Source organism: Salmo trutta, chromosome 17 (genome assembly GCF_901001165.1).
Source record: "Salmo trutta chromosome 17, fSalTru1.1, whole genome shotgun sequence".
Taxonomy (NCBI): Eukaryota; Metazoa; Chordata; class Actinopteri; order Salmoniformes; family Salmonidae; genus Salmo; species Salmo trutta.
Genome location: NC_042973.1, coordinates 43758278 through 43782542, shown reverse-complemented (window position 1 = coordinate 43782542; position 24265 = coordinate 43758278). Strand labels below are relative to the sequence as shown.

Sequence of the window (24265 nt, the reverse complement as noted above, 5' to 3'; positions counted from 1 at the left end):
CCAGAAGGCGTATTTTCTTCTGTTGAGGTCATTCTGTTGTTGATTTACTTCTGTGTTTTGGGTTGTCAACCAACTTCTATTGTGCTTCAATAGGTGGACAGATGGCCAAACATTCTCCTGAAAAATGTCTTGATAAACTTGGGAATTCATTTTTCTGTTGATGATAGCAAGCTGTCCAGGCCCTGAGGCACCAAAGCTGCAGCAAAGCAGCCCCAAACCGTGATGCTCCCTCCACCATACTTTACAGTTGGGATGAGGTTTTGATGTTGGTGTGCTGTACCTTTTTTTCTCCACACATAGTGTTGTGTGTTCCTTCCAAACAACTCAACTGTAGTTTCATCTGTCCACAGAATACTTTGCCAGTAGCGCTGTGGAACATCCAGGTGCACTTTTGCAAACTTCAGGCGTGCAGTAATGTTTTTTTTGGACAGCAGGGGCTTCTTCTAGGATGTCCTCACATGAACATCATTCTTGTTTAGTGTTTTACGTATCGTAGACTCGTCAACAGAGATTTTAGCACGTTCCAGAGATTTCTGTAAGTCTTTAGCTGTCACTCTAGGATTCTTCTTAACCTCATTGAGCATTCTGCGCTGTGCTCTTGCAGTTATCTTTGCAGGACGGCCACTCCTAGGGAGAGTAGCAACAGTGCTGAACTTTCTCCATTTATAGACAATTTGTCTTACCAAGGACTGATGAACATCAAGACTTTTAGAGATACTTTTGTAACCCTTTCCAGCTTTATGCAAGTCAACAATTCTTAATCTTAGGTATTCTGAGATCTCTTTTGTTGGAGGCATGGTTCACATCAGGCAATGCTTCTTGTGAATAGCAAACTCAAATTTTGTGAGTGTTTTTATAGGGCAGGGCAGCTTTAACCAACATCTCTAATCTTGTTTCATTGATTGGACTCCAGGTTAGCTGACTCCAATTAGCTTTTGGAGAAGTCATTAGCCTAGGGGTTCAAATACGTTTTCCAACCTACACTGTGAATCTTTAAATTATGTATTCAATATAGACAAGAAAAATACAATAATTTGTGTGTTATTAGTTTAAGCACACTGTTTGTCTATTGTTGTGAGTTAGATGAAGATCAGATCAAGTTTGATATCCAATTTATGCAGAAATCCAGTAATTCCAAAGGGTTCACCTACTTTTTCTTGCCACTGTATACTAAAAAATACTTTATTAGCATTTTATTAGTTTCAGTATTGTAATCACATAATATGACTTTCCTTTTGATAGCACCTGACTGTGTGAAAGTGGCAGATGTGAACTGGCTACTAGTGAAGAAGCCTTCAGTAGCTAGAAAGCAATGGAGATTGCCTCAGAGATGATAAGAGATGGACGTGACACAATAACATGGCAAAGAGAAACATATCTGAAGTAAAAGTGAAGAACGTAGGAAAAATTCCATGAACATGTTTTATTGCATACAAAATGTTCGTATCTGTTACGCTCGTCGTTTGAATGAGGAGACCAAGGTGCAGCGTGGTAGGCGAACATTTTACTTTATTTTAAAATGAACACCGACAAAAACAACAAAATACAAAATGAGCGTAAAGTTCTGCAGGCAACACAGCACCTATGCAAAAACAAGATCCCACAATCTCAGGTGGGAAAAAGGGCTGCCTAAGTATGATCCCCAATCAGAGACAACGATAAACAGCTGCCTCTGATTGGGAACCATACTAGGCCAACAAAGAAATAGAAACATAGATTTGCCCACCCAAGTCACACCCTGACCTAACCTAATAGAGAATAAAACAGACTCTCTAAGGTCAGGGCGTGACAGTACCCCCCCCCCCCAAACGTGCGGACTCCGGCCACAAACCTGAACCTATAGGGGAGGGTCCGGGTGGGCATCTCATCTCGGTGGAGGCTCCGGTGCAGGACGCAGACCCCGCTCCGCTTGGGGCTCCCCCCAGTTCGGTGGCGCCTCTAGTGCGAGGATTGTCGCCGGGGACTCCGGACCGTAGATCGTTGTCGCAGACTCCGGACCGTAGATCACTGCTGGAGGAACCGAACCACCAATCGTCGCCGGGGGCTCCGGCCCGGGGAACGTCGCTGGAGGCTCCGGACCGGGGGCCGTCACTGGAGGCTCCGGGTCGGGGACCGTCGCTGGAGGCTCCGGGCCGCGCACCGTCCCTGGAGGCTCCGTGCCATGGATCACCACTGGAGGCTTCGTGCCATGGATCATCACTGGAGGCTTGGTGCGTGGAGCAGGCACAGGGCGTACCGGGCTGGGGAGACGCACTGGAGACCGGGTGCGCGGAGCTGTCACAGGATATACTGGGCCGTGGAGGCGCACTGGAGGTCTGGAGCGTAGGGCTGGCACAACCCGTCCTGGCTGGATGCTCACTTTAGCCCGGCAAGTGCAGGGCACTGGCACAGGACGCACTGGGCTGTGAAGGCGCACTGGCGACACAGTGCGTAGAACCGGCGCAGGATATCCTGGGACGTGGAGGCGCACTGGAGGTCTGGAGCTTAGAGCTGGCACAACCCGTCCTGGCTGGATGCTCACTTTAGCCCGGCAAGTGCGTGGTGCTGGCACAGGATGCACTGGGCTGTGAAGGCGCACTGGCGACACAGTGCGTAGGGCCGGTGCAGGATATCCTGGACCGAGGAGGCGTACTGGAGACCAGGAGCGTTGAGCCGGCACAACCCGTCCTGGCTGGATGCTCACTTTCGCACGGCAAGTGCGAGGAGCTGGCACAGAACGCACAGGGCTGTGGATGCGCACTGGAGACACATTGCGTATCTCCACAAAACATGGTACCTGAAGGGTCACACGCTCCTCAAAGCGACTGTCTTGCTCCAGACTCCAACCCCTCCAAGCTCTTTCGTCCCTCTCCACTGCCAACCACTCCTCGCTCAAACAATCCAAGAATTCCTCCTCGGTCTCGGACTCACCCCTCAGCACCGATGCCCACGTCATCTGCCCCCCCACAAAAAAAAATTGGGGGGCTGCCTCTTGGGTTTCCGTCGTGTCCTCTCCTCCTGACCACACTGCTTGGTCCGTTTGTGGTGGGATCTTCTGTTACGCTCGTCGTTTGAATGAGGAGACCAAGGTGCAGCGTGGTAGGCGAACATTTTACTTTATTTTAAAATGAACACCGACAAAAACAACAAAATACAAAACGAGCGTAAAGTTCTGCAGGCAACACAGCACCTATGCAAAAACAAGATCCCACAATCTCAGGTGGGAAAAAGGGCTGCCTAAGTATGATCCCCAATCAGAGACAACGATAAACAGCTGCCTCTGATTGGGAACCATACTAGGCCAACAAAGAAATAGAAACACAGATTTGCCCACCCAAGTCACACCCTGACCTAACCAAATAGAGAATAAAACAGACTGTCTAAGGTCAGAGCGTGACAGTATCAGTGTGGTTAGGAAAACAGTTTTAGTTTATGTTCAATGTTAGTGTTTCTAATGTTCTAGTGGACATGTTTTATATGTTTGTATGACAATGTTGTGTTATGAAAGACACATTTTAGTAAATAGGCTTCATCATTTGGTCTTAATCTTTGACCAATAACCCTAATTTTATTGATCATATTAAATCAAACCATCTTATGAAATTTGAAATTATTTCTAATTAAAAATATGACTAATAAATGTATCAAATTTGTTTGAAATAATCTTATGTTTGTCATTGGTGTCACTGGTATTACTGTATGGCATATTGGTGCTCTGGCATCAGAGTTGCCCAATTTAATTGAATATGGTTTTTGTATCTACCTAACTGTTGCTACATTCATTAGTAAACAGTTTAAGGATATGATCATTCAATTTTGATGACTCAACCTGAATTATTTCTAATGTTACAAAAACAACAGTATAAATGGAAAAATGTCAGACAATAGAACTTTACACATACATGTTTAAAGTCAATTATTACTAATCCAAACAATTTCTTAGTATTATCATTAACCTTTTCTGTCTTTGATTATATATGCAAATTAAAGACTGAAATTGCATTCTATATTTTAGATGACAATTCAGGTAACACCAGGTAACACCGGTGACAAAAAGGCAGCACAATTTTTTTTTAAATATAATGTAGTAAAAATATTAAAATATATTAAGCTGTCGTTTATGTTGATTTATAATGTTAAGGGGTTAACTATTATCTGACTAAGTTTTGTAGAAGTTTTGTAAAAAGTGTAGAAGTTGGCTGTTCAAAAAGTCACCATTTTCATAGAATGACCCAACTCTCGTTTTATGGTGAAACTATTCCTTTTTAAATATTTTTTTCAAAAGAGACATTGAACATCTAATAGTCAAATCATAGCGTAAAAGCAGGTAAGCTCATTCTACTTTTTTGTACATTTTCTTGTGTTTTGTGGTGGAAAACTGAGTGGGTCGAGCAAAACAAGTCAACCCTGTTACCCATAAATAGGCAAAAAATGTTTTAACTTTTAAAAAATGTCTGAAGCTTGCATTCAATTGCCCCTCCCTGTTGCGCACAACACACAAGATGAAGTCCTCAACCCTGTTACGGTCATCCCTGTTGCAGTCGACCCTGTTACTTTATTTGACACTGAATAGGTACTTACTGTAGTCATTTTTTTTATTCAACCTCTTGAGACGGAAACAAGTTATCCGTTTCCAGATCACGGAAGAGATAGAATGGAGAAGTCAAGGAGAGAACAGACGTTTATCATTTGGGCAATCTCTCCTTATGTATTACTGCCCCCCACCCCAGTTGAAAGAACCCCCCCCCCCGAAAAAAAAACACAACAAATTCTACAGCACATGGATACTAGCCTCCCACATTCTTCCTGTAGCTAAAACTAAAACTGAAACTAATCACCCAAAACTAAATAAAAACAAGCCAATCAGATCTGAAAACTAACAAACTGAACAGAATTTCAAATACAAATAGAAAACCTAATAGAAATAAAACTATAATAACCTTGATGTGCCGTTATTAAATAAAATCCATATTTTGCTCCATGAAGTAATCTAACAGTGTTTTGCATGGCATACCAAGATGTATACTATTATAGATACAATACTGATAATCTACACCTCTCCATCCTTCCCACTGCTACAGGAGTGCAAATCTATAACCAAGAGGGTGGCAGTGCGTGGAGACCCAACTCGAGGCCTACTGTCATACAGACTAATCAGGGTTGACATACCAGACAGACCCCAATCTAGTTAGGATTTCTGGTTTCTGAAGATAGCCGAAAATACACTTCATTTTGTTTTGGTGAGGGCTCATCAAATATTTCCCTCGCTCACTCCACTTGCATGTGATAATATGATTGTGACGTAGTCCTGGGATCATGTCGAGGCTAGGGGCGGCTGAGGCAAGGTGGTGGTATTTCGAGAGGAGTCAACTGTCCTGACTTTGTTCCAGATCTGCTGATTATGATGGCTCCTGTGGCTGGCATCTGTGTCCTGGGCCTTTTCCTCCTTGTCCTCATCGCCATAGCCAAGACAGGAAACCGACAAGTGTCACGGCTGGCGAACCGCTGACATCCAACAATGTGGATTTAAAAAAGTGAATAAAAGTAATAACTCTTTTTGGTTTCTATGACAATGAAATGAGTCTCTACAGAAATTGTGTGGTTTTGGCATTTGATAAACATGTCTTTACCACAGAAGTCTCCGATAATTCAGACCTGCAGTTATTCAAGAATGTGGCTGTGGGTTACAAACAAGTTTAAACAAGGAACATGAGTTGCTGGTTGAAATCTGTCTGTTATCAAGCACGGCAACTCTTTCAATGTCTCTAAAGTATACGATGGAATAGGAATTGTTCATATTGGACAGTTGACTGTAACTGTACTTTCTGATATTGTATTGATTCTTAGTAATCAGCAGATGGCAATAGGAGCCTTTCTGTTGAGGTGTCCGGTGGTCTATCATCCATCTCCAGAGGCAGCGGAGTTCTACCCTGACGACTCGCACTAAATTCTTCTTGGTCCGTGCTATCCGGAGTACTTGAGACGTCCCTATCCCATTGAAGTTGAAATGTAACATGGCTATGGTTAGGTAAGGGTTATGGTTAGGTTACGATTCGGATTTAGGGGATGGACGTCCCAAGGATCCCGAGTAGCACTTGCCCTAAAATTCGCTAGTCCGTGGGCGTAGCGTTTTTGGCTGGAGCAAGGAGTTTGGGTTGCCAGACAAGGGGGGTTACTTTCCAGAGGAAAATTGCTTTGTCCAATAGACACACCACAGTATGTACACCGCTATCCTCCCCTTCTTTCTAGCAGAAAGTCACTACTCCCTTTTTGTTTTCTATCAGATCTCAGAAGGCAGTGAGTTTATTGGACTATTAATGTCCAACACAGCCTGCAAGAGGCATGCTGTGGTTGAGGGGAAATAAGGAAATCTAACGGATGCCTTCTGGCAACTTGGGGGGGAAATAATTTAAGACAATTGCATTTTTGTTCATTTTTATTAGCCTACAGGTTATCCTCCACATTGATGTTTTTCAGCAAAGTGCATTGTGCATTGGATGGATACATAATCGTACTACAAAGAAGACAAAGCTTGTTGCAACTAAAATACTTTTTTTCGTTCCTGTTCTTCTCCCTCAAACTTCCTCGTGCAGGAAAGCTATTGTTGAATGTGTAGAGTGGAAGGAGCACGCAGTCTGATATCTGTAATATGCCAGAGGAAATGACCGTTTAACCATTAGACCGTGTGGGACATTAGGACATGGGATTTAATAGAAAAACTGACTCCGGGCTTTGAATAACCCGTGATCACATCTTTGGGGAAAATTGCAAATGAAGTATTTCTTCCTGTGAGATTAAGCCGAACTGTTTCGGAAACTTGGATAGTTTGCAAGCGATCTGATTTGAGCGCACCGCGACCTAAATAATGGGCAGGGGTTGAAGTGCGGAGAGAACTTCTAAAACATACAAGAAAAACGGTATTTTGAACTTAACTAAAAAGTGTATGTAGTCACATAGCGGTTCACTCATCACTTGACAGAACTTTCCAATCACATCCGACTGTGAAAATTCCTCTCGCGGGCAAACGAGTGCGTACAAAGATGGCAATCCTTTGGAGACGCGCTTCTCTGAGGCTGTGGAAACAAATAATTCCTCCGCTCGTCTTGCTCTTGTGCAACAGGCTTGTGACCAATGCGGACGATGACACTTTCAACGCAGAGGTGCAGTATTTTATATGAATGTGTGGATGTTTTTTTTATGGAATTGTGGCAGTCCGGCATTGCATGACCATGATCTATATTATCCTAGTGGTCAGATAGTGATGATCTACATGGTCTTGACTGATCTGTTCATCTTCTAATGACTTATCATGTTCTTGTCATCGCTTTCTCTCTTCCACATATGGCAGGCATATTAGGACTAATTATGTGTTGGGGAAAAGTTTGATCTGTAGGTTAAAAGTCAGTTTACATGCCTGTAAATCACAGAATGTGTTCCTTACCTACTGTGCTGTTTTTCCTACAGGCATGTTGTGCAAGACATCCAGCTTGATCACATTTGACCAGTTGTCTTTATGGTGGCTGATTTCTCTCGCTCTCCCGCTCGCTCACTCGCCTGTGCGTGTGTGTGCAATGCATGCCTGTTTACAGAGAACGCATTAACTTTCCAGCTGTGCTCAGTGGGCCCATTACGTTTTTAAATTCCCCTTTCAAGGGGTTAGCAAGGCAAGCTCTCTGTGCTATGTCTTGGTCGGTGTCTTTCTTTGTTTCCATTTGGATTATTAATGGTATTTTAATCTTGCATGCCAGATTTTACAGCCAGATACATTTCTGGTTCTGGCTAGATTAATGGTGTGTGTGTGTGTGTGTGTGTGTGTGTGTGTGTGTGTGTGTGTGTGTGTGTGTGTGTGTGTGTGTGTGTGTGTGTATATATATATGTATATTATATATACTGAACAAAAATATAAAGGCAACATGTAAAATGTTGAGCTGAAATATAAGATCCCCGAAAAAGTCCATACACACAAGAAGCTTATTTCTCTCAAATTTTGTGCACAAATTTGTTTATATCCCTGTTAGTGAGCATTCCTCATTTTCCAAGATAGTCCATCCATCTAATAGGTGTGGCATATCAATAAGCTGATTAAACAGCATGATCATTACACAGGTGCACCTTGTGCTGGGGACAATAAAAGGCCTCTCTAAAATGTGCAGTTTTGTCACACAACACAATGCCACAGATGTCTCAAGTTTTGAGGGGAGCGTGCAATTGACATGCTGACTGCAAGAATTTCCACTAGAGCTGTTGCCAGAGAATTAAATGTTCATTTCTGTACCATAAGCCACCTCCAACATCATTTTAGAGAATTTGGCAATACGTCCAACAGGACTCGTAACCTCAGACCACATGTAACGACGCCAGCCCAGAACCTCCACATCCGGCTTCTTCACCAGCGGGATCGTCTGAGACCAGCCACCCAGACAGCTGATCAAACTGTGGGTTTGCACAACCGAAGAATTTCTGTATAAACTGTCAGAAACTGTCTCAGGGAAACTCATCTGCATGCTCATCGTCCTCACTAGGGTCCTGACCTGACTGCAATTCATTGTCATAACCGACTTCAGTGAGCAAATGCTCACCTTTGATGGCCCCCAGAGAAGTGTGCTCTTCACAGTTGAATCCCGGTTTTAATTGTACCGAGCAGATGGCAGCGTGTATAGCATTGTGTGGGCAAGCGGCTTGCTGATGTCAACGTTGTGAACAGAGTGACCCATGGTGGTGGTGGGGTTATGGTATGGGCAGGCATAAGCTACAGTTAAAGAAGACAATTACATTTTATCGATGGCAATTTGAAGAGGCGACTCCGGGATGCTGGCAAAGAAAAAGCCATATCTCAGACTGGCCAATAAAAAGAAAACATTAAGATGGGCAAAAGAACACAGACACTGGACAGAGGAACTCTGCCTAGAAGGCCAGCATTCTGGAGTCGCCTCATCTCTGTTGACGTTGAGACTGGTGTTTTGCGGGTACTATTTAATGAAGCTGCCAGTTGAGGACTTGTGAGGCATCTGTTTCTCAAACTAGACACTCTAATGTACTTGTCCTCTTGCTCAGTTGTGCACCGGGGCCTCCCACTCCTCATTCTATTCTGAGCCCGTTTGCACTGTTCTGTGAAGGGGGTAGTACACAGCATTGCACAAGATCTTCAATTTCTTGGCAATTTCTCACATGGAATAGCCTTCACTTCTCAGAAAAAGAATAGACTGACGAGTTTCAGAAGAAAGTTCTTTGTTTCTGGCCATTTTGATCCTGTAATCGAACCCAGAAATGCTGATGCTCCAGATACTCAACTAGTCTAAAGAAGGCCAGTTTTATTGCTTATTTAATTAGCACAACAGTTTCAGCTGTGCTAGCATAATTGCAAAAGGGTTTTCTAATGATCAATTAGCCTTTTTTTCCCTTCTTTTTTTTACCTTTATTTAACTAGGCAAGTCAGTTAAGAACAAATTCTTATTTTCAATGACGGCCTAGGAACAGTGGGTTAACTGCCTTGGTCAGGGGCAGAACGACAGATTTGTACCTTGTCAGCTCAGGGATTCGATCTTGCAGCCTTTCGGTTACTAGTCCAACGCTCTAACCACTAAACTTGGATTAGCTAACACAACGTGCCATTGAAACACAGTGGCGGTTCTAGACCATTTCAACTGGGGGGGCCAAGCTGGGGCCAGTTGTACTGTTAGAGGGGCCAGTTACATTAGACGTTATTGTTGTCATATCGTTTTCTTCACTGCATTGCAGGCATTAGCAGGCAAAAGACCATGTTCATAATCATCATCGTTGCCACTGTCTAATAACGGATGTAAAAAAAGAACGATAGCAAAAATGATTTTCTACGTTGTAGAATAATAGTGAAGACATCAACTATGAAGTAACACACATGGAATCATGTATTAACCAAAAAAGTTAAACAAATCAACATATATTTTATATTTGCATACGCTTTGCATTCTCTCAACCAGCTTCGGGAGGTAGTCACCTGGAATGCATTTCAATTAACAGGTGTGCCTTGTTAAAAGTTCATTTGTGGAATTTCTTTCCTTCTTAATGTGTTTGAGCCAATCAGTTGTGCTGTAGGGGTGGTATCCAGAAGATTGCCCTATATGGTAAAAGACCAAGTCCATATTATGGCAAGAACAGCTCAAATAGGCAAAGAGAAACGACAGTCCATCATTACTTTATTAAGGTCAGTCAATCCGGAAAATTTCAAGAACTTGAATTTCTTCAAGTGCAGTCACAAAAACCACCAAGCGCTATGATGAAACTGGCTCTCATGAGGACCGCCACAGGAAAGGAAGACCCAGAGTTACCTCTGCTGCAAGAGGATAAGTTCATTAGAGTTACCAGCCTCAGAAATCTGCAATTAACTGCACCTCAGATTGTAGGCCAAATAAATGCTTCACAGAGTTCAAGTAACAGACAACATCTCAACATCAACTGTTCAGAGGAGACTGTGTGAATCAGGCCTTCATGGTCAAATTGCTTCAAAGAAACCATTACTAAAGGACACCAATAAGAAGAAGATACTTGATTGGGCCAAGAAACACGAGCGATGGACATTAGACCAGTGGAAATCTGTCCTTTGGTCTGATGAGTCCTAATTTGAGATTTTTGGTGACACTGTCTGTGATTTATATAGAATTAAAGGCACACTTAACCTACATGGCTACCACAGCATTCTGCAGTGATACGCCAACCTGTCTGGTTTGTGCTTAGTGGGAATATAATTTGTTTTTCAATAGGACAATGACCCAAAACACACCTCCGGACTGTGTAAAGGCTACATTGACATTGACCCTGTATATAGCCTCGTTATTTTATTTTGTTCCTTTTTATTATTTTTTACTTTAGTTTATTTGGTAAATATTTTCTTAACTCTTTCTTGAACTGCAATATTGGTTAAGGGCTTGTAAGTAAGCATTTCACAGTAAGGTTGTATTCTGACGCCTCCCGGGTGGCGCAGTGGTCTAAGGCACTGCATCGCAGTGCTAGCTGTGCCACCAGAGATTCAAACTCAGGCTCTGGGTTCGAGCCCAGGCTCTGTCGCAGCCGGCCGCGACCGGGAGGTCCATGGGGCGACGCACAATTGGCCCATCGTCGTCCGGGTTAGGGAGGGTTTGGCCGGCAGGGATATCCTTGTCTCATCGTGCACTAGTGACTCATGTGGCCGGCCGGGCGCAATGCACGCTGACCAGGTCGCCAGGTGTACGGTGTTTCCTCCGACACATTGGTGCGGCCGGCTTCCTGGTTGGATGTGCATTGTGTCAAGAAGCAGTGCGGCTTGGTTGGGTTGTGTTTCGGGGGACACATGGCTCTAGACCTTCGCCTCTCCCGAGTCCGTACGGGAGTCGCAGCGATGAGACAAGACTGTAACTACTACCAATTGGATACCACGAAATTGGGGAGAAAAAAGGGGTAAAAAAAAATATAGACAGTTTAATCTTGTTTTTTTTTTACATTTCCTGTATATACTGTAAGTTTGCCCACACGACGCCGGGACAGCGGAGTCAATCACCACCTTCCGTAGACACCTGAAACCCCACCTCTTTAAGGAGTACCTGGGATAGGATATAGTAATCCTTCTAACCCCCCCCCCCCCCAAAAAAAGATATAGATGTACTATTGTAAAGTGGTTGTTCCACTGGATATCTTAAGGTGAATGCACCAATTTGTAAGTCGCTCTGGATAAGAGCATCTGCTAAATGACGTAAATGTAAAAATTTGTTTTGTGTTGAAGAGAGACTTCAGCCAAATTACAAAATGACACATTGGTTTCCTTACCCTGTAAACAGTCTATGGACAAGGTTTGACAGCGATCCATGGTTTGGTTTCTCTGGAACTGTTTCCACATTTGTGGCACAGCTCCCATTCAAGTCATGGGACCGATATTATAATTTTTCCAAAAATGTCCAAATCATCCGAAAGTATCTAAAATTGATTGTAACTTCAACAAAGTCACATAGATGTTTTGAACATGATGCACGAACAATGCTAATATTGGTCCCAATACTAAAACATTAGCATGTGGAAACAGTAAATCAAGGCATGGATTTCTACCATACCTTGTCCATAGACTTCTTACAGGGTAAGGAAACCAATGTCTTTTTGTAATTTGTGTGAACTGTCCCTTTAACGGCTTACATTCCAAAGCTTTTACTGTTAGACCCCATGACTTCTGCTCTGTCGGTCCTATTAACCACAGGATCGGATCAGTAGATATCTAAGCTGCCAATAAGGACTCGAAGGAGGAATGCCATAGAAACCATCTGTTTCTCTGTCCTCTCGGTCTCTATTCTTCTCTTTTTTCACCCCCCCTCTCTCTCCATTTGTTGTTTCTCTCTCATTCTCTTTTTCGCTTTCTCTATCTCTGTCTGGCTCTTTCTCTGTCACACACACACACACACACACACACACACACACACACACACACACACACACACACACACACACACACTCGCTCAATCTCTCTCCATCTGTCCATCTCTCTATCCCTGTTGTGTAATTATAGTCGTGGTTGCGGAGTTTTGGCTACCTGTCCCAGGCCAGCAGACAGATGTCCACCATGCAGTCCTCTCAGATCCTGTCAAATGCTGTCAGCGACATGCAGCGCTTCTATGGCCTGGAGGTCACTGGAGAGATGGACGATGCCACACTGAAGTATGGATGGCACTGACAGCCAAAATTCTACTTTTCTCCTAGTGTCTGAAGCCCTCCAGGTTGACTGTACAGCCTGATAGACTAAATTGATAATGATGCCAAGATAATGTAGAGTCATGATTACATTTCTAGAGCATTTCTGAGCCAGATAAAAGTTGCACCTCCTGGTCTAGGAGTATGGAACCACTCTCTAGCCTTCAATTAACATCAATGTATCTAATCCTATCTGTGGTCATCAGGGCTCTTTTCAATTTAGTTTTCCTCTCTTCCCTTTAGGGCCATGAGAAGGCCTCGCTGTGGAGTCCCAGACAAATCTTTTGGGCAGACTGAGAACGGTATGAGGCGGAAACGCTACACTCTCACTGACCAGAAGTGGGACAAGAATCATCTGACCTACAGGTGTGTGGTAGGTCTATGTATGCCGGGGGATTCTAAGAAATCCATTTTGGGAATCTCACAGATTTCCCCATGCCTGAACTGACGGCCGTGCAAAGCGTCAGTATTAGCAATATGTCAAAGACACCTGCATTCCCATATGTGTATAAACCAATGACAACACATACATCATTTATAATGACCTTCTCTATATATACACTCAACAAAAATATAAACGCAACATGCAACAATTTCATAGATTTGACTGAGTTAGAGTTCATATAAGGAAATCAGTCAATTGAAACGTATTCATTAGGCCTTAATCTATGGATTTCACATGACTGGGAATACAGATATGTATCTGTTGGTCACAGATACTTAATATAAGGTAGGGGAGTGGATCAGACAACAAGTCAGTATCTGGTATGACCACCATTTGCCTCATACAGCGCGACATCTCCTTCGCATAGATTTGATCAGGCTGTTGATTGTGGCCTGTGGAATGTTGTCCCACTCCTCTGTGCGAAGTTGCTGGACATTGGCGGGAACTGGAACGTGCTGTCGTACACATCAATCTAGAGCATCCCAAACACGCTCAATAGGTGACATGTCTGGTGAGTATGTAGGCCATGGAAGAACTGGGACATTTTCACCATCCAGGAATTGTGTACAGATCCTTGCGACACGGGGCCGTGCATTATCATGCTGAAACCTGAGGTGATGGTGGTGTATGAATTTGCACGACAATGGGCCTCAGGATCTCGTCACGGTGTCTCTGTGCATTCAAATTGCCATCGATAAACTGCAATTGTGTTCATTGTCCGTAGCTTATGCCTGCCCATACCATAACCCCACCGCCACCATGGGGCGCTCTGTTCACAACGTTGACATCAGCAAACGGCTCGCCCCCACGGCGCCATACATGTGGTCTGCGGTTGTGAGGCCAGTTGGACGTACCGCCAAATTATCTAAAACTACGTTGGAGGAAGCATATCTTAGAGAAATGAACATTCCTTTCTCTGGCATCAGCTCTGGTGGATATTCCTCCAAATGCACGCTCTCTCAACTTGTGACATCTGTGGCATTGTGTTGTGTGACAAAATTGCACATTTTAGAGTGTCCTTTTATTGTCCCCCGCACAAGGTGCACCTGTGTAATGATCATGCCGTTTAATCAGTTTCTTGATATGCCGCACCCGTCAGGTGGATGGATTATCTTGGCAAAGGAGAAATGCTCACTAACAGGGATGTAATCGAGAGAGAAATAAGCTTCTTGTGCATATGGAAAATGTCTGGGACCTTTTTATTTCATCTCATGAAACATGGGACCAACATTTTACATGTTGCATTTATATATTTCTTCAGTGTTGCATGTGTAAGTACTAAGAATATCTTGTCCTTTCCTCAACCCCCTCTCCCAGTATTATGAATACTACCCCGAAGGTCGGCGAGGAGCGGACACAAGAAGCCATCCGCAAGGCCTTTTTGGTGTGGGAGCATGTGACACCACTGACCTTCGAAGAAATCGCCTTCCAAGACATCACCAACAGCAGCCAGGACGCGCTAGATATCATGCTGTTGTTTGCCTCCGGTTTCCATGGAGACATGTCTCTGTTTGACGGCGAAGGGGGGTCCCTGGCTCATGCCTACTACCCAGGGCCCGGGATGGGCGGAGACACACACTTTGACGCAGACGAACCGTGGACACTTGACAACCATAATCCATCAGGTTAGATAGACACTTTGCCCCCATTGTCTCCTCAGTCAGTCATTACATACAGACAAATGACCGTTACTATTTCCATGTCATTTGTTTCTAAATGAATTCCTTATTGATATCTTTTGATATACATTTTCTTTCTCCTCTTCCTATCATTGTCTCTCCCTCTCTCCGTTCCTCCCTCCTCTCCTCCCAGGTATTGACCTATTCCTGGTTGCGGTGCATGAGCTGGGCCATGCTCTGGGCCTGGAGCACTCTGACAACACCAATGCCATCATGTCTCCCCTCTACCAGTACATGGACACAAAGACCTTCTCACTCCCAGAGGATGACAGGAGTGGAATACAGAAGATATATGGTGAGGAGCCCTTCCTCAGGCACCCACAGTGCGCGCACACACACACACACACACACATGCACAATAGACCCCCTTCAATTGAGATTCTCCCTCACAGCATGCCATACATGCTTTTACAATGATCCTACTCTGTCCATGACTGAATAGAAGTCATTGTGCCTTTGTGTGTCATAAAACTAGTGAATGTTTGTATGTGCACTGCAGACACACTGAAGATAGTATTTAGCGATCCTTATCGTAGTTCACACTCATAGTTCAACAGATTCTTCGGGATTTTGGCAATGAGGCCCTTTATCTTCTTCCTCAGAGTCAGATGAACTGTTGTTAGCGATTGCGCCAGTTAGCAACTTCCCTCAAACAGCATGCAGAGACACAAAAATGCTAACCCCGAGTTCATCTGACTCTAGGGAAGTAGATAAAATCCTGAAGTATCCCTTTAAAGGTTGTAAGTCTTGTGTAAGTACTGTATGTCTGTTTTTCCTCTCTCTGTCACTGTGCAACCAGAAGGGCTTCCTTCCAAAAAGCTTCATGGGCTTCCTGCCACAGCACGGAGTGGAAAATTAGACTCTCTCTCTCAGTGTGTGTGTGCGTGCGCGCCCAAACAAGCAACAGAGAGGGGAATATGTGTTAGATTAATTAATTCAAACTAGTGGAATTTATAACGTCATGATCTTGGATTGTGCAGGACCTCCAGGCGATTCCCCCACTCAGGACCCACCCACCACCACCAATGATGACACCGCCCCCCACCAAGACCCCACCACCACCGCTCCTCCAGATCTAAACCCCACCACCACCCCTTATCGTTCTCTCCAGACAGACCCCCCCAGCCCCACAGATGACCCTGACACCCCAGACCAACCAGAACCTGAACCAGATCCCACCGACGCGCCTCACCTCCCTCCAATACCTGACCCAGAACCCACCATCCCCTGGCCTGACCCTGTGCCGGTGACCCCCTACATCAGGAGAGATGAGCCTCGTCGCCCTGTGCAGCCTGACCACGCCGCCCTGGACATCTGTGACGGGGACTTTGACACGGTCACCATGCTGCGAGGGGAGATGTTCGTCTTCAAGGTGAGAAGCAGAGCTATTCTAAGAATACAGCGTTTTTTGTTGGTTTAGTTGTATTCATTCATACTTCATACTAATCTCCCAAAAGAGGATGAAGTTAGTAAATATGTTCGGACGGTGTGTTCTGTCCTTTCCAGGGTCGCTGGTTCTGGAGAGTTAGAAGGAACCGTGTCCTGGACAACTACCCAATGCCCATTTCTGTCTTCTGGGTTGGACTACCTGATGATATAGACTCTGGCTATGAACGGCACGATGGGAAATTTGTCTTTTTCAAAGGTCTGTATTTTCCTTGAATCTCATATGAAGTTTGAAATCTACTTGGGTGCGTTCACTCTAGAAGCACAGGGACCAAGATTTCTTCCTTCTCCACTGCATTCCTCATGTTTTAAACTCCAGTCGGGAATAGGTTCACGGGGTGCAGCTAGCAGCAGTGGAAAGCAGCTGGCAGGCCTGGATGGATTGCATCAGTCGCTGCTCCAGATGCTGATTTCCCAGGTTTCAGTTTGCGTAGAGAATAAGACTTGGAGGGGATCGAGTAGAGCAGGGGTACGGGCTGCACCGTTTCTTTATGTGTTCGGACTCTTAGAGAGAGAGAGAACAACAACCAATAGTTGCATCAGTAGTCTGTTTACAGCGGTTGAATGTTCTTTAGTGTTTTTAAGAGTGCTACTTTTTTTTGGCTCTGTTATTTGTTGAATCTGAGATAGTAACAAATCACTGGCATCAAATGTTACAAATGAAACCTGTGCTTAACTTCTCTTTCCTCTCTTCTCACATCTTCCTCTTCTTGTGGTCCTCTCCACCCTCTGTCCTCTCCTCTGTCCTCTGTCCTTTCCTCTGTCCTCTGTTCTCTACCCTCTCCTCTGCCCTCTCCTCTGTCCTCTCCTCTGTTCTCTACCCTCTCCTCTGCCCTCTCCTCTGCCCTCTCCTCTGCCCTCTACCCTCTCCTCTGTCCTCTACCCTCTCCTCTGTCCTCTGCCCTTTCCTCTGTCCTCTACCCTCTCCTCTTTCCTCTACCCTCTCCTCTTTCCTCTGCCCTCCTCTGTCCTCTGCCCTCTCCTCTGTCCTTTCCTCTGTCCTCTGTCCTCTACCCTCTCCTCTGTCCTCTACCCTCTCCTCTGTCCTCTGCCCTCTCCTCTGTCCTCTGTCCTCTGCCCTCTCCTCTGCCCTCTACCCTCTCCTCTGTCCTCTACCCTCTCCTCTGCCCTCTACCCTCTCCTCTGTCCTCTGCCCTCTCCTCTGTCCTCTGCCCTCTCCTCTGTCCTCTGCCCTCTCCTCTACCCTCTACCCTCTCCTCTGCCCTCTCCTCTACCCTCTCCTCTGCCCTCTACCCTCTCCTCTGTCCTCTGCCCTCTCCTCTGTCCTCTGCCCTCTCCTCTACCCTCTACCCTATCCTCTGTCCTCTGCCCTCTCCTCTGCCCTCTGCCCTCTCCTCTGCCCTCTGCCCTCTCCTCTGTCCTCTGCACTCTCCTCTTTCCTCTGCCCTCTCCTCTGTCCTCTACCCTCTCCTCTGTCCTCTACCCTCTCCTCTGTCCTCTACCCTCTCCTCTGTCCTCTACCCTCTCCTCTACCCTCTCCTCTGTCCTCTACCCTCTCCTCTGCCCTCTCCTCTGTCCTCTGCCCTCTACCCTGTCCTCTGCCCTCTCCTCTGTCCTCTGTCCTCTCCTCTGTCCTCTGTCCTCTCCTCTGTCCTCTGTCCTCTCCTCTGTCCTCTGTCCTCTACCCTCTCCTCTGTCCTCTACCCTCTCCTCTGTCCTCTACCCTCTCCTCTGCCCTCTGCCCTCTCCTCTGTCACCTACCCTCTCCTCTGCCCTCTCCTCTGTCCTCTACCCTCTCCTCTGTCCTCTACCCTCTCCTCTGTCCTCTACCCTCTCCTCTGTCCTCTGTCCTCTCCTCTACCCTCTCCTGTGTTCTCTACCCTCTCCTCTGTCCTCTACTCTCTCCTCTGCCCTCTCCTCTGTCCTCTGCCCTCTCCTCTGTCCTCTGCCCTCTGCTCTGTCCTCTGTCCTCTCCTCTGTCCTCTGCCCTCTCCTCTGTCCTCTCCTCTGTCCTCTACCCTCTCCTCTGTCCTCTACCCTCTCCTCTGCCCCTCTCCTCTGTCACCTACCCTCTCCTCTGCCCTCTCCTCTGTCCTCTACCCTCTCCTCTGTCCTCTACCTTCTCCTCTGTCCTCTGTCCTCTACCCTCTCCTCTACCCTCTCCTGTGTTCTCTACCCTCTCCTCTGGCCTCTACCCTCTCCTCTGTCCTCTACCCTCTCCTCTGCCCTCTGCCCTCTGTCCTCTGCCCTCTCCTCTACCCTCTACACTCTCCTCTTTCCTCTGCCCTCTCCTCTGTCCTCTACCCTCTCTTCTGTCCTCTACCCTCTCCTCTACCCTCTGCCCTCTGCCCTCTGCCCTCTCCTCTACCCTCTACACTCTCCTCTTTCCTCTGCCCTCTCCTCTGTCCTCTACCCTGTCCTCTACCCTCTCCTCTACCCTCTACCCCTCTCCTCTACCCTCTACCCTCTCCTCTGTCCTTTGCCCTCTCCTCTGTCCTCTGCCCTCTCCTCTGTCTTCTGCCCTCTCCTCTGTCCTTTGCCCTCTCCTCTGTCCTCTACCCTCTCCTCTGTCCTCTACCCTCTCCTCTACCCTCTACCCTCTCCTCTGTCCTCTACCCTCTCCTCTGTCCTCTGCCCTCTCCTCTGTCTTCTGCCCTCTCCTCTGTCCTTTGCCCTCTCCTCTGTCCTCTACCCTCTCCTCTGCCCTCTGCCCTCTCCTCTGCCCCTCTGCCCTCTCCTCTGTCCTCTGCCCTCTCCTCTACCCTCTACACTCTCCTCTTTCCTCTGCCCTCTCCTCTGTCCTCTGTCCTCTGCCCTCTCCTCTGTCCTCTGCCCTCTCCTCTGTCCTCTACCCTCTCCTCTGTCCTCTACCCTCTCCTCTGTCCTCTACCCTCTCCTCTGTCCTCTACCCTCTCCTCTGTCCTCTACCCTCTCCTCTACCCTCTCCTCTGTCCTCTACACTCTCCTCTGTCTTCTGCCCTCTCCTCTGTCCTCTGCCCTCTCCTCTGTCCTCTCCTCTGTCCTCTGCCCTCTCGTCTGTCCTCTACCCTCTCGTCTGTCCTCTACCCTCTCGTCTGTCCTCTACCCTCTCCTCTGTCCTCTACCCTCTCCTCTGTCCTCTACCCTCTCCTCTGTCCTCTACCCTCTCCTCTGTCCTCTACCCTCTCCTCTGTCCTCTACCCTCTCCTCTACCCTCTCCTCTGTCCTCTACACTCTCCTCTGTCTTCTGCCCTCTCCTCTGTCCTCTGCCCTCTCCTCTGTCCTCTCCTCTGTCCTCTGCCCTCTCGTCTGTCCTCTACCCTCTCGTCTGTCCTCTACCCTCTCGTCTGTCCTCTACCCTCTCCTCTGTCCTCTACCCTCTCCTCTGTCCTCTACCCTCTCCTCTGTCCTCTACCCTCTCCTCTGTCCTCTACCCTCTCCTCTGTCCTCTACCCTCTCCTCTGTCCTCTACCCTCTCCTCTCTCCTCTGCCCTCTCCTCTTTCCTCTACCCTCTCCTCTTTCCTCTACCCTCTCCTCTGTCCTCTACCCTCTCCTCTGTCCTCTACCTTCTACTCTGTCCTCTACCTTCTACTCTGTCCTCTACACTCTCCTCTGTCCTCTACACTCTCCTCTACCCTCTCCTCTGTCCTCTACCCTCTCCTCTGTCCTCTACCCTCTCCTCTGTCCTCTACCCTCTCCTCTACCCTCTCCTCTGTCCTCTCCTCTGTCCTCTCCTCTTTCCTCTACCCTCTCCTCTACCCTCTCCTCTATCCTCTACCCTCTCCTCTATCCTGTACCCTCTCCTCTATCCTGTACCCTCTCCTCTATCCTCTACCCTCTCCTCTATCCTCTACCCTCTCCTCTATCCTCTCCTCTGTCCTCTGTCCTCTCCTCTGTCCTCTGCCCTCTCCTCTGTCCTCTGCCCTCTCCTCTGTCCTCTACCCTCTCCTCTGCCCTCTACCCTCTCCTCTACCTTCTACCCTCTCCTCTGTCCTCTGCCCTCTACCCTCTCCTCTGTCCTCTACCCTCTCCTCTGTCCTCTACCCTCTCCTCTGTCCTCTACCCTCTCCTCTGTCCTCTACCCTCTCCTCTGTCCTCTACCCACTCCTCTGTCCTCTCCTCTGTCCTCTGTCCTCTCCTCTGTCCTCTGCCCTCTCCTCTGTCCTCTGCCCTCTCCTCTGTCCTCTACCCTCTCCTCTGCCCTCTACCCTCTCCTCTACCTTCTACCCTCTCCTCTGTCCTCTGCCCTCTACCCCTCTCCTCTGTCCTCTACCCTCTCCTCTGTCCTCTACCCTCTCCTCTGTCCTCTACCCTCTTCTCTGTCCTCTACCCTCTCCTCTGTCCTCTACCCTCTCCTCTGTCCTCTACCCTCTCCTCGGTCCTCTACCCTCTCTTCTGTCCTCTACCCTCTCCTCTGTCCTCTGCCCTCTCCTCTGTCCTCTGCCCTCTCCTCTGTCCTCTACCCTCTCCTCTTTCCTCTACCCTCTCCTCTGTCCTCTACCCTCTCCTCTGTCCTCTACCTTCTCCTCTGTCCTCTACACTCTCCTCTCTCCTCTCCTCTGTCCTCTACCCTCTCCTCTGTCCTCTACCCTCTCCTCTGTCCTCTACCCTCTCCTCTGTCCTCTACCCTCTCCTCTGTCCTCTCCTCTTTCCTCTACCCTCTCCTCTACCCTCTCCTCTGTCCTCTACCCTCTCCTCTGTCCTCTACCCTCTCCTCTGCCCTCTCCTCTGTCCTCTGCCCTCTCCTCTGTCCTCTGCCCTCTCCTCTGTCCTCTACCCTCTCCTCTGCCCTCTACCCTCTCCTCTACCTTCTACCCTCTCCTCTGTCCTCTGTCCTCTACCCTCTCCTCTGTCCTCTACCCTCTCCTCTGTCCTCTACCCTCTCCTCTGTCCTCTACCCTCTCCTCTGTCCTCTACCCTCTCCTCTGTCCTCTACCCTCTCGTCTGTCCTCTGCCTTCTCCTCTGTCCTCTGCCTTCTCCTCTGTCCTCTACACTCTCCTCTACCCTCTCCTCTGTCCTCTGCCCTCTCCTCTGTCCTCTGCCCTCTCCTCTGTCCTCTGTCCTCTGCCCTCTCCTCTGTCCTCTGCCCTCTGCCCTCTCCTCTGTCCTCTACTCTCTCCTCTGTCCTCTACTCTCTCCTCTGTCCTCTACCCTCTCCTCTTTCCTCTACCCTCTCCTCTTTCCTCTACCCTCTCCTCTTTCCTCTACCCTCTCCTCTGTCCTCTGTCCTCTGCCCTCTCCTCTACCCTCTCCTCTCTCCTCTACCCTCTCCTCTCTCCTCTACCCTCTCCTCTGTCCTCTACCCCCTCCTCTGTCCTCTACCCCCTCCTCTGTCCTCTACCCCTCCTCCTCTGTCCTCTACCCTCTCCTCTTTCCTCTACCCTCTCCTCTACCCTTTCCTCTGTCCTCTACCCTCTCCTCTGTCCTCTACCCTCTCCTCTGTCCTCTCCTCTACCCTCTCTTCTGTCCTCTCCTCTGTCCTCTGCCCTCTCCTCTGTCCTCTACCCTCTCCTCTGTCCTCTGCCCTCTCCTCTGTCCTCTGCCCTCTCCTCTGTCCTCTGCCCTCTCCTCTGTCCTCTACCCTCTCCTCTGTCCTCTACCCTCTCCTCTGTCCTCTACTTTGTCCTCTACCCTCTCCTCTGTCCTCTACCCTCTCCTCTGTCCTCTACCCTCTACCCTCTCCTCTGTCCTCTCCTCTGTCCTCTACCCTCTCCTCTGTCCTCTACCCTCTCCTCTGTCCTCTACCCTTTCCTCTGTCCTCTACCCTCTCCTCTGTCCTCTACCCTCTCCTCTGTCCTCTACCCTCTCCTCTGTCCTCTACCCTCTCCTCTGTCCTCTACCCTCTACCCTCTCCTCTGCCCTCTCCTCTCTCCTCTGCCCTCTCTTCTGTCCTCTACCCTCTACTCTCTCCTCTCCTCTGCCCTCTCCTCTGCCCTCTGCCCTCTCCTCTGTCCTCTGTCCTCTACCCTCTCCTCCTCTCCCTCTGTAGGGGACAGGTACTGGGTGTTCAGGGAGGCTGATGTGGTGCCTGGTTACCCCCAGCCCCTGGTAGAGTACGGTCAGGGCATCCCCACAGACAGGATCGACACAGCCATCTGGTGGGAGCCCACTGGCTACACATACTTCTTCAGAGGAGACAGGTGATCACATGCCCCCGAATGCCTTGCCTTTACTCTACCATACCCAATCTCCACTAACTGACTGATGTAGTGTGGAATGATACATGTAAAAGGGAAATGACATTCATTTAGTCAAGGGAGAGCAGTTTTAGCCCTGACTATTGAGAGACAGAAAGACATAAGTTGTTTGCGGTAGTAATCATCAGCCCATTTAACTGCTATGTGCTTAATCATCTGTCTTGTCACCGTCCTTTCCTGCAGATACTGGCGTTTTGATGAAGAGTCCCGCACCGGTGACAGAGACTACCCTAAACCCGTCTCCAGGTGGGGCAAGATCCCATCCTCTCCTAAAGGAGCCTTCCTCAGCGACGATGGCGGTGAGTGAGTCACTATAAGGGAAACTGTCTGTAAAAATGGAGGGAGGCTATAGATTCTGAGCTGAGAGGGGAAAGGGTTGGGACGCATGAGATCTTAGGTTTGGAGAGGTCGCCCATGCTTCACCCAGAAATCGAGTGCCTGGCAAAAGTATTTTAATGTAGACATCTCAGAATCTATCCTAAAGTCCCACCCCAGCTAATGCTTTTCAAAGTGGTTTCCTGTAGTGAAAAAAAACAACAAATCTGACGGCCCAAATGTCTTCCTGATAAGTAGTTTTTTCATTTTTTCATCAAAAGGGAAAGGTACTTGTGAAGGGGAATTAAAAACAGCCTCTAGTCCAATTGAAGCTTCACAGTACTGTAAATATTACTAGCACAGCTCGGCAATGACACTATCCTGTGAAGTGTGACAAACTTGTGTCATGATGAATGAACAGTTGGATCAGAAGATGCATACCCCCAGAAAATGAACAATGACTCAGACTTTCAAAAATAAAAAAAATTAAAAATAGCATGCTCACAGTAAATTCCCACAGTGCATTTCAACAGTTGCCTCAACAATATTTTGTCTTCCCCTACCAAACCAGCTTACACCTACTTCTACAAGGGCTCCAAGTACTGGAGGTTTGACAACCAGAAAATGAAAGATGACCCAGGCTACCCTAGATCCATCCTTAAAGACTTTATGGGCTGTGATGGAGCACCGGATGTGGACCCAGAGACAGATGATACAGTAACAGGCCGCAAGTGGCCCACAGTGGACCAACCGAAACCACAACCACCAATTGGCTCAGACCCGGATGATGTGGACCGAGACTCAGATACGGATTACACCAACGATGTGGATTATGAACCTGATGCAGAGGACAAAGAGGTGGATGTGGTGGTGAGGATGGCTGAGAACGAGGCCAAGGTTATGACCCTGATCATGGTGACCGTGCCCCTAGTCCTGGTGCTGTGCATCCTGCTATTGATCTATGCTATTATTAACACCCTGCAGAAGAAAGAGGCGCCCAGACTTTTGGTCCATTGCAAACGATCCCTGCAAGAGTGGGTTTGATGTGCTCCAGAACTGGATTCACTCACACACACACACACACACACACACAGGCACATACAGTCCGCACACTTACACACACAAACATTGCATACAAATACAAGCACATAATCTCCCTATTGTTCCTCCTTTACCAGTTTATAACAGACAATTTGCACTTTTAACACCCAGTGTTTCGATTTTTTTGCTGTTGTTAGTTTGTACCGTCTTGTAGTTTTTATGTGTTCAAGCCAAAGATTTCCACGAATGTCCTTATAAAACAGAGTGGTGGTGCCTGTCTAGAACCAGCAATGCAATGTCTAACTGGTGTGTGTGTGTGTGCTGAAAACACAAGACCACCACCTCCCACTGTGTCTTTCCTCTAGTCTACAACAGCCCGGACTTTATCCACAAAAGGGCCGATTTAGATATTGATATTCAGACCCCCTTGGGGCAGAATGAAATCCTGGGGTTGAAGAAGTGGTACATCTCATGGTACATATTTAGCACGGCTGCTGGAACGGAGCTGGGTCTGGTTGATATTAACCAGATGTT

General features: G+C 47.5%; 1 protein-coding gene across 1 annotated transcript; it reads left to right on the top strand.

The window, feature by feature from the left end:
- Positions 1-6214: 6214 nt before the first annotated feature.
- LOC115152249 (matrix metalloproteinase-15) lies at positions 6215-24034 on the top strand. Its single transcript, XM_029696917.1, has 10 exons — positions 6215-7139; positions 12485-12633; positions 12910-13032; positions 14429-14736; positions 14924-15085; positions 15771-16162; positions 16297-16435; positions 22168-22318; positions 22559-22674; positions 23262-24034. The coding sequence occupies exons 1-10, from the start codon at positions 7020-7022 to the stop codon at positions 23732-23734; spliced, it is 2133 nt and encodes a 710-aa protein (XP_029552777.1). The 5' UTR covers positions 6215-7019; the 3' UTR covers positions 23735-24034.
- The last annotated feature ends 231 nt before the right edge of the window (positions 24035-24265 follow it).

Bases quoted from the DNA above. Each gene is read 5' to 3' on its own strand.
- LOC115152249 (XM_029696917.1), top strand. From the start codon at position 7,020: ATGGCAATCCTTTGGAGACGCGCTTCTCTGAGGCTGTGGAAACAAATA. The intron at 16,163-16,296 runs GTGAGAAGCAGA...TGTCCTTTCCAG, and splicing joins GGGAGATGTTCGTCTTCAAG to GGTCGCTGGTTCTGGAGAGT. The intron at 22,319-22,558 runs GTGATCACATGC...CCTTTCCTGCAG, and splicing joins TACTTCTTCAGAGGAGACAG to ATACTGGCGTTTTGATGAAG.